Source organism: Zosterops lateralis, assembly GCF_965231275.1.
Source record: "Zosterops lateralis genome assembly, chromosome: 27".
NCBI classification, from domain to species: domain Eukaryota; kingdom Metazoa; phylum Chordata; class Aves; order Passeriformes; family Zosteropidae; genus Zosterops; species Zosterops lateralis.
In genome coordinates this window covers 2,107,931-2,127,060 of record NC_139787.1, presented here as the reverse complement: position 1 = coordinate 2,127,060, position 19,130 = coordinate 2,107,931, and the positions used below count along the sequence as shown (strand labels likewise).

At 58.8% G+C, this 19,130-nt stretch overlaps 1 protein-coding gene across 1 annotated transcript; it reads left to right on the top strand.

Annotated features, from left to right (window-relative positions):
* Positions 1 to 583: 583 nt before the first annotated feature.
* Positions 584 to 17,374, top strand: NDUFS2 (NADH:ubiquinone oxidoreductase core subunit S2; the record flags this gene model as incomplete). The annotated part of the gene is made up of 14 exons (XM_083879137.1): positions 584 to 690; positions 779 to 882; positions 2,437 to 2,627; positions 3,821 to 3,941; positions 5,152 to 5,264; positions 6,689 to 6,763; positions 7,906 to 7,983; positions 9,065 to 9,150; positions 9,256 to 9,375; positions 11,582 to 11,711; positions 12,291 to 12,386; positions 13,553 to 13,636; positions 15,229 to 15,286; positions 17,177 to 17,374. 14 exons carry the CDS (start codon positions 584 to 586, stop codon positions 17,212 to 17,214), a joined length of 1,401 nt encoding a protein of 466 aa, XP_083735263.1. The 3' UTR covers positions 17,215 to 17,374.
* Between the last annotated feature and the right edge of the window lie 1,756 nt (positions 17,375 to 19,130).

Sequence of the window (19,130 nt, the reverse complement as noted above, 5' to 3'; positions counted from 1 at the left end):
CACCCCTGTCCCCTCTGTCCCCACCCCTGTCGCCGCTTGTCCCCGTCCTCAGCCTCCCCTCAGCCCGTAACAAAGATGGCGCCTCTCTTCGGCCTCACTGTCCCTTATCAAATATGGCGGCGCCCTTGCACCAAGCTATTTCCAGCCATCGCGTCTCTGCGCATGCGCAGCGCATCTGCCCGCACCCATCATGGCGGCACCCGCAGCTGCCCCTGCCCTTCCCACCCACGACGCCACACACACAACTCTCATTGCGTCCGCCCTTCCCGGCCCCGGCGCCCTTCTCCTTTGCGCAGCGCCAAGGGCACCATGGCAGCTCAGCGGCCACACCAACGTGGCGGCACTCACAGCTTCCCTTCCCTCAGCACAACGGCGCTTTGCGCATGCGCAGTATAGACAGCGGGAACATGCCCGTACTCAACATGGCGGCACTCACAACTCTCCCCGCAGCACAACGGCGTCTTGCGCATGCGCACCACAAACGGCGGGAACCTGCCCGTACCCAACATGGCGGTGACCTGCCCGTACCCAACATGGCGGCGCCCACGGCGTCTGCCCTTCCCCGCCATGGCGGCCGGCGCGCATGCGCAGCGCCAAGGGCACGATGGCGGCGCTGCGGGCGCTGTGGCGGCTCCGCGGCCCCTCAGGGCTGAGCGCGGCCCCGGCTCGGCTGGGCCCGGCCCCGGCCCGGTGAGAGCGCGGGGGGCGCGGGGAGGCTCCGGGGGAGGCTGCGGGGGGCTCTGAGGGCTGTTCCCCCGCTCACCAACCCGCCCCGCAGGTCCCGGCAATGGCAGCCCGACACGGAGTGGGCGCAGCAGTTCGCGGGGGCCATCATGTACCCCAGCAAGGCCACCGAGAAATGGGTGCCGCCGCCCTTGAACGGTGGGGACACGGCGGGGACCCGCGGGGGGAGCGTGGGGAGGGGGCCTGGAAGGGCCCTGAGGGGATTTGGGGGGCCCTGAGGGGATTTGGGGGGGCCCTGAGGGCTTTGGGGGGGCTGAGGGCTTTGGGGGGGTCCTGAGGAGGGAGGGCAAGGCCTTTAGGGCGGTGTCAGGGGCTTTGGGGGGTGTCCTGAGTCCTTTGGGGAGGCCCAGGAGGGGTCTGAGGGGCTTTGGGGGGCTCTAGTGCTGCTCTAAGTCCTTTGGGGGGCCCCAGGAAGCGTCTGAGGGGATTTGGGGGGCCCAGGACGGTCCCTGAGGGCTTTGGGGGGGCTCTGAGGACTTTGGGGGGCCCTGAGGAGGGAGGGCAAGGCCTTTAGGGGGGTGTCAAGGGCTTTAGGGGGTGTCCTGAGTCCTTTGGGGGGCCCCAGGAGGGGCTCTGAGGGGATTTGGGGGGGCCCTGAGGAGGGAGGGCGAAGCCTTTGCGGGGGTGTCAGGGCCTTTGAGGGGTGTCCTGAGGCCTTTGGGGGGATCCAGGAGGGGTCTGAGGGGCTTTGGGGGGGGCCTAGGGCTGCTCTAAGTCCTTTGGGGAGGGTCCTGGAGGAGTCTGAGGGGCTTTGGGGGGGGCTGGGGGTGCTTTGAGGCCTTTGGGAGGGGTTCTCAAAGGTCTCTGGTGGGATGTTGGGTCACTCAGGGTGGTTTGGGGTCATTCAGGGTCAGTTTGGGGTCATTCAGGGTCAGTTTGGGGTCACTGGGGCAGTTTGGGGTCACTGGGGGCAGTTTGGAGTCAGTCAGATCAGTTTGGGGACAATGGGGTCAGTCTGGGGTCACTCAGGGTCAGTTTGGGGTCACTGGGGCAGTTTGGGGTCACTGGGGTCAGTTTGGGGTCACTGGGGGCAGTCTGGGGTCACTGGGGCAGTTTGGGGTTCTCAGTGTGTTCCCCATTGTTCCTGCCATGTCCCCAATGTGTCCCCAGTGTGTCCCTGAGTGTCCTCATGTCCCCAGACAAGGACCCGGTGGCCCACAAGGTCTCCAGCCTGATGTGTCCCTGTGTCCCCATGTCCCTGCTGTCCCTGCCATGTCCCTGAGTGTCCCCACTGTCCCTTCTATGTCCCTGCATGTCCCCGGTGTCCCTGAGTGTCCCTGCCGTGTCCCTGAGTGTCCCTGCTGTCCCCCCAGACAAGGACCCCGTGGCCCACAAGAAGGTGTCCAATCTGATGTGTCTCTGCCATGTCCCTGAGTGTCCCTGTGTCCCTGAGTGTCCCTGGTGTCCCTGCCATGTCCCTGAGTGTCCCTGTGCCCCCAGACAAGGACCCTGTGGCCCACAAGAAGGTCTCCAGCCTGACTTGTCCCGTCCCTGTGTCCCCATGTCCCTGCTGTCCCTGCCATGTCCCTGAGTGTCCCCACTGTCCCTTCTATGTCCCTGCATGTCCCCACTGTCCCTGTGTCTCCAATGTCTCCCTGTGTCCTTGGTGTCCCTTACATGTCCCTGCATGTCCCTGTGTCCCTGAGTGTCCCTGTGTCTCTGCTGTGTCCCTGAGTGTCCCTGTCCCCCCAGACAAGGACCCCGTGGCCCACAAGAAGGTGTCCAGCCTGACCATCAATTTCGGGCCTCAGCACCCGGCTGCCCACGGGGTGCTGCGCCTGGTGCTGGAGCTCAGCGGGGAGACGGTGAAACGCTGCGACCCCCACGTGGGGCTGCTGCACCGGGGCACCGAGAAACTCATCGAGTACAAAACCTACCTCCAGGTGACTCCCTGACATCCCTGTCCCTGAAATCCCTGTCCCTGCGATCCCTGTCCTGTCCCTGAAATCCCAGCCCCATGTCCCTGTGACCCCCACGTGGGGCTGCTGCACCGGGGCACCGAGAAACTCATCGAGTACAAAACGTACCTGCAGATGACACTGGGAGTGACAGGGACACCCAGAGCCCCCATCCCTGAGATCCCCATTCCAATGGGATCACATCCCTGAGATCCCAGTCCCCCAGGATCTCTGTCCCTGAGATCCCTGTCCCATGGGATCCCCATTTCCCTGGGATCCAGTACAAAACCCTCCTGCAGGTGACACTGGGAGTGACAGGAAAAACACCCCAGGGACACCCAGATCTGTCCCAGAGTGTCTGCTCCCATTCCCAGCCCCCTTGGTGCCCCTAAATCCTCCCAGTGTCCCCAGTATCCCCAGTGTCCCCAGTGTCCCCAGTGTCCCCAGTGTCCCCAGTACCCCGTTATCCCTGTTATTCCCGGTGTTATCCCGGTGTCCCCGCAGGCCCTGCCGTACTTTGACCACCTGGACTATGTCTCCATGATGTGCAATGAGCAGGCCCCGGTGTCCCCAGTGTCCCCAGTGTCCCCCAGTGTCCCCAGTGTCCCCAGTACCCCGTTATCCCCGTTATTCCCGGTGTTATCCCGTTATCCCCGCAGGCCCTGCCGTACTTTGACCGCCTGGACTGTCTCCATGGTGTGCAATGAGCAGGCCCCAGTGTCCCCAGTGTCCCCAGTGTCCCCAGTGTCCCCAGTACCCCGTTATCCCCGTTATTCCCGGTGTTATCCCGTTATCCCCGCAGGCCCTGCCGTACTTTGACCGCCTGGACTGTCTCCATGGTGTGCAATGAGCAGGCCCCAGTGTCCCCAGTGTCCCCAGTGTCCCCAGTGTCCCCCAGTGTCCCCAGTAACCCCATTCCCCGCAGGCCCTGCCGTACTTTGACCGCCTGGACTACGTCTCCATGATGTGCAATGAGCAGGCCCCGGTGTCCCCAGTGTCCCCCAGTGTCCCCAGTCACCCCAGTAACCCCATTCCCCGCAGGCCCTGCCGTACTTTGACCGCCTGGACTACGTCTCCATGATGTGCAATGAGCAGGCCCCGGTGTCCCCAGTGTCCCCCAGTGTCCCCAGTATCCCGTTATCCCCGTTATTCCCGGTGTTATCCCGGTGTCCCCACAGGCCCTGCCGTACTTTGACCGCCTGGACTACGTCTCCATGATGTGCAATGAGCAGGCGTACTCGCTGGCCGTGGAGAAGCTCCTCAACATCCGCCCCCCTCCCCGGGCTCAGTGGATCCGGGGTGAGCCCCCACAGCTTCACTGGGGTCACTGGGGTTGGGGGGAATAATGGTGTGCTGGCACTGGGACACCCAGAGCCCTGTTCCTGTGGGATCCCTGTTCCCATGGGATCCCCATTCCTGAGATCCCTGTTCCCATGGGATCCCCATTCCTGAGATCCCTGTCCCATGGGATCCCCATCCCTGAGATCCCTGTTCCCATGGGATCCCCATTTCCTGAGATCCCTGTTCCATGGGATCCCCATTCCTGAGTTCTCTGTTCCATGGGATCCCATTCCTGGGATCACTGGGATTGGTGGGAATAAGAGTATCTCAACCCTGGGACACCCAGATCCCCATTTCCTGAGTTCCCTGTTCCCATGGGATCCCACCTCTGGGATCCCCATTTCCCATGGGATCCCCATTCCCTGAGATCCTCATTCCTATGGAATCCTCATTCCTGGGGTCCCCATTCCCATGGGATCTCATCCCTGGGATCCCCGTTTCTCTGGGATCAAGTACAAAACTCACCTGCAGGAGTTCCCAGAATTTGGGAATAAACCGCCCTGGGACACCCAGATCTCCATTCCCATGGGATCCCATCCCTGAGAACCCATTCCCATGGGATCCCCATTTCCCTGGGATCAAGTACAATGCCACAGGGATTGCCAGGAAAAACCCTGTGGGACACCCAGATCCCCATTCCCATGAGATCTCATTCCTGAGATCCCCATTTCCCATGGGATCCCCATTTCCCTGAGATCCCCATTCCCATTTTTGGGGGGTGCTCGTGGAACACCTGGGCAGCTTTTGCCTTTTTCCCCCCTTTTTCACCCCATTTCTGTTCCCAGCTCATGAGAACCCCCAGGATTTATGGGATCACCCCCTTTATTACCCCTTTTCCCTGTTTTTCACCCCAGTTCTATTCCCAGCCTCGGGATTTGTGGGATCACCCCCTTTTTTTCCCATTTTCCCCCCCTTTTTCACCCCATTTCTGTTCCCAGCTCCCAGGAACCCCCAGGATTTATGGGATCACCCTCTTTATTACCCTTTTTCCCCTTTTTCACCCCATTTCTATTCCCAGTTCCCAGGAACCCCCGGAATTTCTGGGATCACCCTCTTTTTTCCCATTTTCCCCCCATTTATTCCCCCATTTCTATTCCTAGCCCCAGGAACCCCCAGGATTTATGGGATCACCCCCTTTTTTTCCCTTTTTCCCCGTTTTTCCCCCCAGTTCTGTTTGCTGAGATCACGAGGCTGCTGAACCACATCATGGCAGTGACCACACACGCGCTGGATATCGGGGCCATGACCCCCTTCTTCTGGATGTTCGAGGAGAGGGAGAAGGTGGCCTTGGGGTTTTGGGGGTCTGGGATTTGGGATTTAGAAGTTTTGGGGTTTGGAATTTGGAGTTTGCGGGTTTGGGGTTTGGAACGGCCATGACCCTCTTCTTCTGGATGTTCAAGGAGAGGGAGAAGGTGGCCTTGGGGTTTTTTGGGATTTTGGGTTTGGGGATTTGAAGTTTGGGATTTTTGGGGTTTGGGGATTTGGGGTTTTTGGGGTTTGGGCTTTGGAATGGCCATGACCCTGTTCTTCTGGATGTTCGAGGAGAGGGAGAAGGTGGATTTGGGGTTTTTGGGGTTTGGGGGTCTGGGATTTGGGATTTAGAGGTTTTGGGGTTTGGGATTTGGAGTTTGTGGGTTTGGGGTTTGGAACAGCCATGACCCCCTTCTTCTGGATGTTCAAGGAGAGGGAGAAGGTGGCCTTGGGGTTTTTTGGGATTTGGGGTTTGGGATTTGGGGTTTGGGATTTAGAGGTTTGGGGGTTGGGGGATTTGGGGTTTTTGGGGTTTGGAATGGCCATGATCCCGTTCTTCTGGATGTTGGAGGAGAGGGAGAAGGTGCTTTTGGGGTTTTTGGGGTTTCTGGTTTAGGGTTTGGGGATTTGGAGATTGGGATTTGGGATTTAGAGGTTTTGGGGTTCGGAATTTGGAGTTTGGGGTTTTGGGGGTTTGGAACGGCCATGATCCCTTTCTTCTGGATGTTCGAGGAGAGGGAGGAGGTGCTTTTGGGGTTTTTGGAGTTTTGGGGTCTGGGATTTGGGGTTTGGGGGTTTGGGGTTTGGAGGTTTTGGAGTTTGGAAGTTTGGGGTTTGGAACGGCCATGACCCCGTTCTTCTGGATGTCTGAGGAGAGGGAGAAGGTGGATTTGGGGTTTGGAGTTCTGGGGTTTTTGGGATTTTGGGTTTGGGGGTTTGAGGTTTGGGGATTTGGGAGTTTTGGATTTGGAGTTTGGAATGGCCATGACCCCGTTCTTCTGGATGTTCAAGGAGAGAGAGAAGGTGCTTTTGGGTTTTTAGGATTCAATATTTGGGATTTGAGGCTTGGGGGTTTGGGGATTTGAGGTTTGGGATTTGGAGGTTTTGGGGTTTGGGGATTTAGGGTTTGGGATTTGGAGGTTTGGGATTAGGGGATTTGGGGATTTTGGGGTTTGAGATTTGGCTGTTTGGGGATTTTGGGATTTGGGTGTTTGGGGTTTTTGCAGTTTGGGATTTGGGTGTTTGGGGTTTTTGCAGTTTGGGATTTGGGTGTTTGACGTTTGCGGTTTGGGATTTGTGGTTTTTGGGGTGTTTGGGGTTTGGGGATTTGGGGTATTTGAGATTTTGGGATTTTGGGGTTTGGGGTTTGTGGTTTGGGGATTTGGGGGTTTGAGGTTTGGGATTTGTGGCCGTGGCAGCAGGGCAGAGCACAGCAGTGTCCCGTGTCCCCGCAGATGTTCGAGTTCTACGAGCGCGTGTCGGGGGCGCGCATGCACGCGGCCTACGTGCGCCCCGGGGGCGTGCACCAGGTCTGGGAGCCCCCTCCCATGGGAACCCATTCCCTGGGAACCCTGATCCCACAGGAACCCATCTTTGGGATCCCCCATTCCTTTGGGAACCCCATCCCTGGGATCCCCATTCCTTAGGAACCGCAATCCCACGGGAACCCCAATCCCTGGGATCCCCCATTCCTTTGGGATCCCCATCCTTGGGATCCCCATTCTCTGGGAACCCCATCCCTGGGATATCTGTTCTCCCAGGATCCTCATTCCCTTGGGATCCCCATTCCTATGGGGTCCACATTCCTGGGATCCCCCATTGCCTAGGATCCCCATCCCTGGTATCCCATTCCCTGGGATCCCCATTCCCTGGATCCCCCATTCCAGGGACCCACCCCCCCCCCCAATTTCCCTGGGACCCAACACCTGGGACTGCCCTTCACTGGGACCCCATTCCCTGGACCCCCCATTTCCCTCAGATCCCCATTCTCACAGGAGCCCCATCCCTGTGATCCCCCATCCCTGGGAACCCCCATTCCCATGTGAACCCCATCCCTGTGATACCCCGTTCCCTGGGATCCCCCATTCCTTGGGAACTCCCATTGCCTAGGATTGCTGTTTCCTGGGAATCCCATCCCTGGGAATCCCATTTCCATGGGAACCCCATCCCTGGGATCCCCATTCCCAGGGGAACCCCATTCCTGAGATCTCCGTTCCCACAGGATCCCTGTCCCTGGGATCCTCATTCTCCTGGACCCCCTACACCTGGGACATCTCTCCTTGGGATCCCCCATTCCCTGGGATCCCTCATTCCCACAGGAACCCCATCCTGAGACCCCCATTCCCACGTGATTCCCATTCCCATGGGACCCCCATCCCTGATATCCCCATTTCTCTGGGGTCCCCATCCCAGGGACCCCCCCATTTCCCTGGGACCCCACACCTGGGTGCCTCTCCTTGGGTCCCACCAATCCCATTCATCCCACCTGTCCCACCTGTCCCCACCAATCCCACCTGTCCCTCCTGTCCCCACCTGTCCCCACCAATCCCACCTGTCCCTCCTGTCCCCACCAATCCCACCTGTCTCACCTGTCCCCACCTGTCCCACCCATTGTCACCTGTCCCAGCAGTCCCACCATTCTCACCTGTCTCACCTGTCCCACCTGTGGCAGGACCTGCCCCTGGGGCTCATGGACGACATCTACGAGTTTGCAAAGAACTTTTCCATCCGCATCGACGAGGTGGAGGAGGTGAGGGGGGACCTGCAGGGAGGGGCTGGTGTCACCTGTGTCACCTGTGTCACCTCTGTCACCTGTCACCTGTGTCTCCTGTGTCACCTGGCACCTGGGAGGGGCAGGGTCACTCCTCACAGCACGGGGGGATGAGGTGACACAGATTGGGGTGGGACAGGGACAGGTGAGGGGGAACAGGGACAAGTGACAGGTATAAGGGGCAGGTGACAGGTATGAGGGACAGGTGACAGGTATGAGGGACAGGTGAGGAGTACACAGGTGATCGTGGCAGGGATAGGTGACAGGTACAAGAGACAGATGATGGAGTCAGGGACAGGTGAGGGGTGTGAGGGACAGGTGAGGGGTGTGAGGGACAGGTGAGAGGTGCATGAGGTGATCGTGGTAGGGACAGGTGAGGGGTGCCAGGGACAGGTATAAGGGACAGGTAAAGGGTGTGAGGTGCAGGTGACAGGTATAAGGGACAGGTGAGGGGCACACAGGTGGTGGCAGCAGGGACAGGTGACAGGTGAGGGGCACACAGGTGATGGCAGCAGGGACAGGTGAGGGGCACACAGGTGATGGCAGCAGGGACAGGTGACAGGTGAGGGGCACACAAGTGATGACAGCAGGGACAGGTGAGGAGCACACAGGGATGGCAGCAGGGACAGGTGACAGGTGAGGGGCACACAGGTGGTGGCAGCAGGGACAGGTGAGGGGCACACAGGGATGGCAGCAGGGACAGGTGACAGGTGAGGGGCACACAGGTGGTGGCAGCAGGGACAGGTGAGGGGCACACAGGGATGGTGTCAGGGACAGGGGACAGGTGTCAGGGACAGGTGAGGGGCACACAGGTGATGGTGGCAGGGACAGGGGACAGGTGCCAGGGACAGGTGAGGGGCACACAGGTGATGGCAGCAGGGACAGGTGAGGGGCACACAGGTGATGGCATCAGGGACATATTTTGCTGCAAGAGACACCTGAGGGGAACAAGGATCAGTGCTAGTGCCAGGTGACGGTGCCAGGGGCAGGTGAGACATGCAGCCCAGGTGTCCCAGGTGCCCCAGGTGTCCCAGGCTCACCAGGTGTCCCCCCCACCCAGATGTTGACCAACAACCGCATCTGGAAGAACCGCACTGTGGACATCGGCGTCATCACGGCTGAGGAGGCGCTCAACTACGGCTTCAGGTGAGTGCCCCCCTGCCCAGCTGTGCCCAGCTGTGCCCAGGTGTGCCCAGGTGTGCCCCGGGCCCGCCCCAGGTGTGCTCAGGTGTGTTTTTCGGGCTGTCCCAGCGGGGTGATGCTGCGGGGCTCGGGGATCCAGTGGGACCTGAGGAAGACCCAGCCCTACGACGTCTACGACCAGGTGGAGTTCGACGTGCCCATCGGCTCCCACGGGGACTGCTACGACAGGTGAGCTCACCTGGGGGCCTGGGGGTGTCATGGGGGGCCCCTGGCTCCGTTGATCCTCCTCTGGCTGCCCCACACCTGGGGGACTCTACCTAGGAGCCCCAAAACCCCAGTCCCATGGGGATCCCATCCCTGGGAGCCCCAGAACCCCAATCCCATGGGGATCCCCAGAACCCCAATCCCATGGGGATCCCATCCCTGGGAGCCCCAAAACCCCAATCCCATGGGGATCCCCAGAACCCCAATCCCATGGGGATCCCCAGAACCCAAATCCCATGGGGATCACATCCCTGGGAACTCCAAAACCCCAGTCATGTGGGGATCCTCAGAACCCCAATCCCATGGGGATCCCATCCCTGGGACCCCCAGGACCCAAATCCCATGGGATCCTCATCCCTGGGACCCCAATCCCATGGGATCCCCCATTCCTGGGACCCAAATCCCATGGGGATCTCATCCTTGGGACCACCAGGACCCAAATCCCGTCGGATCCCCCATCCCTGGGACCCCAATCCTGCAGGAATCCCATCCCTAGGACCCCCAGAACCCCAATCCCCGATCCCTGGGATGCCCAGGACCCCAATCCCACGAGGATCTCCAATTCCTGAGACCCCCAGGACTCCAATGTCATGGGGATCCCATCCCGGGAGCCCCAAAACCCCAATCTATGGGACCCCCAGGACCCCAGTCCCATGGGATCCCCCATTTCTGGGACCCCCAGGACCCCAGTCCCATGAGAATCCCAAAACCCCAATCCTGTGGGACCCCCAGGACCCCAATCCCATGGGACCCTCAGGATCCCACCCCTGGGACCCCCCAATCCCTTGGGATCCCCCAGTCCTGAATTTGGGAATTTTGGGATTCAGGAATTTGGGGGTTTGTGGATTTGGGAATTCAGGAATTCAGGGATTTTTGTGCCCAGGTACCTGTCCCAGGTGGAGGAGATGCGGCAGTCCCTGTGGATACCCCAGTCCCAGATTTGGGGATTTAGGATTTTGGGAACTCAGGAATTTTGGAATTCAGGAATTTGGGATTCAGGATTTTGGGAATTCAAGATTTTGGGATTTTGTGGAATTGGGAATTCAGGGATTTGGGAATTCCGTGCCCAGGTACCTGTGCCGTGTGGAGGAGGTGCAGCAGTCCCTGTGGATCCCCCAGTCCTGGATTTAGGATTTTGGGGATTTGTAGATTTGTGATTTTGGGAATTCAGGAATTTTGGGATTTTGGGGTGCAGGTACCTGTGCTGTGTGGAGGAGATGCAGCAGTCCCTGCAGATACCCCAGTCCCGAATTCAGGGATTTGGGGATTTGGGAATTCAGGAATTTAGGATTGGGGGATTTATGGATTTTGAGGTTTTGGTGCCCAGGTACCTGTGCAGTTTGGAGGAGATGGAACAGTCCCCACAGATCCCCCAGTCCTGAATTTGGAAATACAGGAATTTGTGGATTTGGGATTTCAGGAGTTTGGGATTTTGGGAATTTTGGGATTCAGGATTTATGGAATTTTGGTATTTTCATGCCCAGGTACCTGTGCCGGGTGGAGGAGATGTGGTGGTCCCTGCGGATCCTCTATTTCTGAATTTGGGGATTTAAGACTTTGGGGATTTGGGAAGTCACGATTTTGGGGATTTGGGAATTCAGGAAATTGGGATGCCGTGCCCAGGTACCTGTGCTGGGTGGAGGAGATGCGGCAGTCCCTGCGGATCCTCTATTCCTGAATTTGGGGATTTAGGACTTTGGGGATTTGGGATTTCAGGAATTTAGGATTTTGGTATTTTCATGCCCAGGTACCTGTGCCGGGTGGAGGAGATGCAGCAGTCCCTGCGGATCCCCCAGTCCCAGATTAGGGAATTTGGGGAATATGGGAATTCAGGAATTCAGGAAATTGGGGTTTTGGTGCCCAGGTACCTGTGCCAGGTGGAGGAGATGCGGCAGTCCCTGCGGATCCCCCAGTCCCGGATTTGGGAATTTGTGAATTCAGGATTTTGGGGATTTGGGAATTCAGGATTTTGGGGATTTGGGAATTCAGGAATTTGGGAATTTTGGGATTCAGGATTTATGGAATTTTGGTATTTTCATGCCCAGGTACCTGTGCCGGGTGGAGGAGATGCGGCAGTCCCTGTGGATCCCCCAGTCCCGGATTCAGGATTTTGGGAATTCAGGAATTTAGGACTGGGGGATTTATGGAATTTGGGATTTTTGGGGTGCAGGTACCTGTGCCGGGTGGAGGAGATGCGGCAGTCCCTGCGGATCATCCTGCAGTGCCTCAATAAGATGCCGCCCGGGGAGATCAAGGTGGACGACGCCAAAGTGTCGCCCCCGAAACGCGCCGAGATGAAGGTGACTGTCCCCAACCCCGGGGACAGGGGACACTGAGGGGAGGGGACACCGAGGGGAGGTGACACCAGGGGTGCCGAGATGAAGGTGACTGTCCCCAACCCCGGGGACAGGGGACACTGAGGGGAGGTGACACCAAGGGTGCTGAGATGAAGGTGACTGTCCCCAACCCTGGGAACACGGGACACTGAGGCGAGGGGACACTCAGGACAGGGGACACTCAGGGTGGGTGACACCAAGGGCAGGTGGCACCCAGGGTGCTGAGATGAAGGTGACTGTCCCCAACCCCGGGGACAGGGGACACTGAGGGCAGGGGACACCGAAGGCAGGTGGCACCCAGGGCAGGTGATGGGTGCCAGGGACAGGTGACAGCTGTGAGGGACAGGTGACAGATGCCACACTTAGGTGACAAGTGGGAGGGACATTTGACAGACACAGGTGTGAGGGACACCAGGGCAGGCAATTCTGAGGCAGGTGACAGTGAGGACAGGTGACAATGAGGACAGGTGACACCCAGGACAGGTGACACCCAGCACAGGTGACACCCAGGTGCCAGCCCTCAGTGTCCCCGTGTCCCCACAGACGTCCATGGAGTCCCTGATCCATCACTTCAAGCTCTACACCGAGGGCTACCAGGTGCCACCCGGGGCCACCTACACGGCCATTGAGGCCCCCAAGGTGACACTTCTGCCCTGCCTGTCCCCAGAACTGTGTCCCCAACCCTGTCACCGTGTCCCCAACCCTGTCACCGTGTCCCCAGTGCTGTCACTGTGTCCCCAACCCTGTCACCGTGTCCCCGGCCCTGTCCCTGTGTCCCCAACCCTGTCACCGTGTCCCCAACCCTGTCACCGTGTCTCCAGTGCTGTCACTGTGTCCCCAACCCTGTCACCGTGTCCCCGGCCCTGTCCCTGTGTCCCCAACACTGTCCCTGTGTCCCCAACCCTGTCACCGTGTCCCCAACCCTGTCCCTGTGTCCCCAATGCTGTCCCTGTGTCCCCAGCCCTGTCTGTGTGTCCCCAGCCCTGTCCCTGTGTCCCCAACACTGTCCCTGTGTCCCCAACCCTGTCACCGTGTCCCCAACCCTGTCCCATGTCCCTAACCCTGTCCGTGTGTCCCCAACCCTGTCCCTGTGTCCCCAGCCCTGTCCCATGTCCCCAGCCCTGTCCCATGTCCCCAGCCCTGTCCCTGTGTCCCCAGCCCTGTCCTGTGTCCCCAGCCCTGTCACTGTGTCCCCAGCCCCATTTCTGTGTCCCCAACCCTGTCCTTGTGTCCCCAGCCCTGTCCCCAGCCCTGTCCCTATGTCCCCAGCCCCATTTCTGTGTCCCCAGCCCTGTCCCTGTGTCCCCCTCCATGTTTCCCTGTCCCCATCCCTGTCCCCATGTTCCCATCCCTGTCCCTGTGTGTCCCTTGTCACCCAGCACCTGTGTGTCCACCTGTCCATGTCCTCAGAGCTCTTCTCGTGTCCCCAACCCCGTCCCCGTGTCCCCAGCCCTGTCATCCTGTCCTTGTGTCCCCAACCCTGTCCCCACCTTTGTCCCCAACCCTGTCCCCATGTCCTATCCATGTCCCCAATGTCCCCTGGGTGAGTTTGGGGTGTCCCTGGTCTCCGATGGCTCCTGTCCCCATGTCCCCATGTCCCTGACACTGTCCCCAATGTCCCCATGTCCCCAGGGTGAGTTTGGGGTGTACCTGGTCTCCGATGGCTCCTGTCCCCATGTCCCTGACACTGTCCCCATGTCCCCATGTCCCATCCATGTCCCCATGTCCCCAGGGTGAGTTTGGGGTGTACCTGGTCTCCCATGGCTCCTGTCCCCATGTCCCTGACACTGTCCCCATGTCCCCAGGGTGAGTTTGGCGTGTACCTGGTCTCCGATGGCTCCAGCCGTCCCTATCGCTGCAAGATCAAAGCGCCCGGCTTCGCTCACCTGGTACACCTGGGGACACCTGGGGACACACCTGGGGACACCTGGGGACACCTGGGGACACACCTGGGGCACCTGGGGACTCTGGGGACACACCTGGGGACACCTGGGGAACACTTGGGGACACACCTGTGGGATACCTGGCAACACACCTGGGGATGCCTAGGGACACCTGGGGACACATTGGGGATACCTGGGGACACTCTGGGAGACAGCTGGGGGACACTTGGGGACACCTAGGGGACACTTGGGAATGCCTGGGGACACACCTGGGGACACACCTGGGGACACTTGTTGGATACCTGGGGACACTGGAACGGGTGGTGGGGACACCTGGGGGACACTTGTGGGACACACCTGGGACACACCTGGGGACACACTTGTGGGATACCTGTGGGACACACCTGTGGGATACCTGGGAGCACACCTGGGGACACCTGGGGACACTTGTGGGATATCTGGGAGACACCTGGGGGACACCTGGGGATGCCTGGGACACCTGGGGACACTTGTGGGATATCTGGGAGACACCTGGGGGACACCTGGGGATGCCTGGGACACCTGGGGACACTTGTGGGATATCTGGGAGACACCTGGGGGGGACCTGGGGATGCCTGAGACACCTGGGGACACTTGTGGGATATCTGGGAGACACCTGGGGGACACTTGGGGATGCCTGGGACACACCTAGGGTCACCTGGGGATACTGGAATGGGGAGTGGGGACACCTGGGGAACACCAGGGACAGGGGCTGGGGACACCTGGGGACACCTGGGGATACTGGGACAGGGGTGGGGACACTTGGGGACACCTGGGAGAGGGGTTGGGGACACCTGGGGACAGCCAGGGGTCAGGGGACAGCTGGGGACATCTGGGACAGGGGTGGGGACACTGTGGGGTCACTATGGGTGTGTTGCTGAGGGGGTGTTGAGGGTAATTAACCCCCATGGGGTTAATTGGGGTACTGAGGGTTAATTGGGGGTCCCTAGAGGGGATCCTCGTGGGGTTCCCCTTGGGTTAATTGGGGGTCCCTGGGAGTTAATTGAAGGTCTCTGTGGGTTGGTTAATTAGGAGTTAATTGTGAGTCCCTGTGGGTTGGTTAATTGGGGTTTCCTGGGGATTAATTTGGGGTCCCCATGGTTAATTGGGGGTCCCTATGGTTAATTGGGGTCGCTGGGGGTTAATTGGGGTCCATGGGGGTTAATTTGGGGCCCCTGGGGGGGGTCCTTGTGGGGTACTTCTGGGTTAATTGGGGCTTAATTATGAGTCCCTGTGGGTTGCTTAATTTGGGTTCCCTGGGGGTTAATTAGCAGTTAATTGGGGTCCCTGGGGGGGTCCCTTGTGGGGTTCCTCTGGGTTAATTGGGGGTTAATTGTGAGTCTCTATGGGTTGGTTAATTGGGGGTCCCTGGGGATTACTTGGGGGTTAATTGGGGGTCCCTGGGGGTTGGTCAATGGGGGTCCATATGGGCTGGTTAATTGGGCTCCCTGTGGATTAATTGGGGGTTAATTGGGGGTCCCTGTGGGTTGGTCAATGGGGGTCCCTGGGGGTAAATTGGGGTTCCTGTGCGTTAATAACTGTTAATTGCGCTGCCCCAGGCGGGGCTGGACAGGATGTCCCAGGGGCACATGCTGGCTGACGTGGTGGCCATCATTGGTGAGTGCCCCTTGGGAGTCCCTGGGCCCTCCTGGGGGTCTCCTCCCCATTTTGGGGGTTCCTGTCCCTCTTTCGGGGGTTTCTCTCCCCATTTTGTGGGTCCCTGTCCCCATTTCTGGGGGCTCCATCCCCCTTTTGGGGGGCTCCTGTCTCCTTTTTGGGGTCCCTGTCCTATTTTGGGGGCTCCTGTCCCCATTTTTGGGGGCTCCATCCCCCTTTTGGGGAGCTCTTTCCCCATATTTGGGGTCCCTTTCCCAATTTTGGGAGTCCCTACCTCCTTTTGGGGGACTCTTTCCTCCCTTTGGGGGTCCCTGTTCCATTTTGGGGGCCCCTTCCCTCTTTTAGGAGCTCCTGTCCCCATTTTGGGGGTCCCTGTCCCCATTTTCAGGAGCTCCTGTCCTCATTTTTGGGGGTCCCTTCCCCCTTTTAGGGGCTCCTGTCCCTATTTTAGGGGTCCCCTCCTCATTTTGGGGGTCCCTTTCCCATTTTAGGGCTCCTGTCCCCATTTTTGGGGGTCCCTGTCCCCAGTTTTGGGGATCCAGCTCCCTTTTGGGGGGCTCTTTGCTCATTTTAGGGGTCCCTTTTCCCATATTTGGGGTCCCTGTCCCTATTTTGAGGTTCCCTGTCCCCATTTTGGGGCCCCTTTTCCATTGTTGGGGGTCCCTGTCCCCATTTTGGGGATCCATCCCCTTTTTGGGGGGCTCTTTGCTCATTTTGGGGGTCCCTGTCCCCATTTTGGGGATCCCATTCCCCATATTTGGGGCCCCTGTTCCCTTTTTGAGGTCCCTTTGCCCATTTTAGGGGCTCCTCTCCTCATTTTGGGGGTCCCTTTTCCCTTTTAGGGTTTCCTTCCCAATTTGGGGATCCCCCTTTCCCCCATTTTGGGGCCTCCTTCCCTGTTTTGGGGGGGCTCTTGCCCAGTTTTGGGATCTCCCCCCCACTTTTGGGGTCTCCTTCCCTTTTCAGGGTCTCCTTCCCCATTTTGGGTCTCCTTCCCTTTTTTTGGGGCTCCATCTTTTTTAGGGCGTTTCTTTCACTTTTGGGATCTCCTTCCCTTTCCCAACATCCATTTCCCACTTTGGGGGGGTTCTCTCCATTTGGGGCTCCCTGACCCCATTTTGGGGTGCCCTGACCCCATTTTTGGGGGTCTCTCCCCATCTCGGGGCTCCCTGACCCCATTTTGGGGCTCCCTGACCCCAATTTGGGGCTCCCTGACCCCATTTTAGGGGTCTCCCCCCAATTTTGGGGTGCCCTGACCCCACTTTGGGGGGTCTCCCCCCATTTCAGGGTGCCCAGACCCCATTTTGGGGCTCCCTGATACCCATTTTGGGGCTCCCTGACCCCATTTTTTGGTGTCTCTTCCCATTTTGGGGTGCCCTGACCCCATTTTTGGGGGTCTCTCCTCATTTTGGGGCTCCCTGACCCCATTTTTTGGGGCTCCCTGACCCCATTTTGGGGGTCTCTCCCCATCTCGGGGCTCCCTGACCCCATTTTGGGGGGGGGGGTCTCTCCCCATTTCAGAGTGCCCAGACCCCATTTTGGGGTGCCCTGATGCCCTTTTTGGGGCTCCCTGACCCCAATTTGGGGCTCCCTGACCCCATTTTAGGGGTCTCCCCCCCCATTTTGGGGTGCCCTGACCCCACTTTGGGGAGGGTCTCTCCCCATTTCAGGGGTCCCTGACCCCATTTTGGGGTGTCCCGACCCCATTTTTGGGGCTTCCCGACCCCATTTTTGGGGATCTTTCCCCTCATTTTGGGGCTCCCTGACCCCATTTTGGGGTGTCCTGAGCCACATTTTTGGGGATCTTTCCCCTCATTTTGGGGGGTCTCTCCCCATTTCAGGGGTCCCTGACCCCATTTTGGGGCTCCCTGACCCCCTTTTCCCCCACAGGCACACAGGACATCGTGTTTGGGGAGGTCGATCGATGAGGGGTCCCCGATGTTGGGGGTCCCCAGTTTTGGGGGTCCCCAGTTTTTGGGGGGGTCCCAGCCTGTCTCCGTTTGCTGCTGCTCCGCTTTGGGGGGTCCCCCCACCCCCGTTTTGAGTCAAATAAAGCTGAAATCGGGGCCTGAGTGTCCCCTCGGTGTCTCCTCTGTCACTGATGTCACTCATTCCCCAATTTGGGGGGGCTCCTTCCCCATTTTGGGGGGCTCCTTTCCCCTTTTAGGGTCTCCATCCCCAGTTTAGGGAGGCTCTTTCCCAATTTGGGGGGCTCCTTTCTCCTTTTAGGGTCTCCTTTCCCAATTTGGGGGGCTCCTTTCCCCTTTTAGGGTCTCCTTTCCCAATTTGGGGGGCTCCTTTCTCCTTTTAGGGTCTCCATCCCCAATTTGGGGGGCTCCTTTCCCCTTTTAGGGTCTCCTTTCCCAATTTGGGGGGCTCCTTTCCCCTTTTAGGGTCTCCATCCCCAATCTGGGGGGGCTCCTTTCCCCTTTTGGGGTCACTTTTCCCGGTTTGGGGGGTCCTTCCCCCTTTTAGGGTCTCCATCCCAAATTTGAGGTAGCTCTTCCCCAATTTGGGGGGCTCCTTCCCCATTTAGGGCCTCTTTTTCCAGTTTTGGGGTCTCCTTTCCCCTTTTAGGGTCTCCATCCCAAATTTTGGGGGGCTCTTCCCAAATTTGGGGGGGTTCCTTCACATTTTGTGGGGGCTCCTTCCCCATTTGGGGCCTCTTTCCCTAATTTGAGGGGGTCTCCTTCCCCTTTTGGGGTCTCCCTCCCCTTTTGGTGGGATCCTTTCCCTTTTGGGGGGCTCCTCCCCCAGTTTAGGGGGGGCTCTTATCCAGTTTGGGGGGTCTCCTTCCCCTTTGGGGTCTCCTTCCTCATTTAGGGCCTCTCTCCCCAGTTTGGGGGTCTCCCTTTTGGGGTCTCATTTCACTTTTGGGGTCTCTCTCCCTAATTCAGGGCACTCCTTCCCCTTTTGGGGTCTCCTTTCCCCTTTTAGGGCGTCTCTCCCCAGTTTAGGGTCTCCCCTTTGGGGTCTCTTTCCCATTTAGGGTTTCTCTCCCCCAATTTGGGGGGCTCCTTTCACTTTTGGGGTCTCTTTTCCCAGTTTAGGAAAACTTCTTCCCCTTTTGGGGAGCTCCTTCCTCTTTTAGGGTCTCCTTCCCTTTTTTGGGATCTCCTTCCCCTTTTGGGGTCTCCTTTTCCCTTTGGGGCCTCTCTCTCCGGTTTGGGGTCTCCTTTTTGGGGTTTCTTTCCCATTTAGGGTTTCTCTCCCCCAATCTGGGGGGCTCCTTTCCCCTTTTTTGGGGTCTCCTTCCTCTTTTAGGGTCTCCTTCTGTTTTTAGGATCTCCTTCCCCTTTTGGGGTCTCCTTTCCCCTTTAGGGCCTCTCTCTGCACTTTGGGGTCTCTCTTTTGGGGTCTCCATCCTCTTTGGGGGTTTCTTCCCCATTTAGAGCCTCTCTCCCCTAATTTGGGGGGCTCCTTTCCCCTTTTTGGGGTCTCCTCCCTCTTTTAGGGTCTCTCTCCCCAATTTAGGGGGCTCCTTCCACTTTTGGGGTCTCCTTTCTCTTTTGGGGCCTCTCTCCCAGTTTGGGGTCTCCCTTTTGGGGTCTCCATCCTCTTTTGGGGTCTCTTTCCTCCTTTAGTTCCTCTCTCCCCTAATTTGGGGTCTCCTTTTCGGGGTCTCCCTCCCCTTTTGGGGTCCCCCTCCCCACTTTAGGACAGAAATGAGCCCCCCTAAAAAAAAAAGGGACTTTTTTTGGGTCCCTCCATCAAACCCCCCAGATTTGGGGGCTGTGGGTGACAGCGGGTGACACTCGGGTGACACCGGGTGACACTTGGGGACAGCGGAAGGGAGGGAGGCGGCCCTGGAGGGAAGTGGGGGAGGGGCGGGGCTGTGGTCACC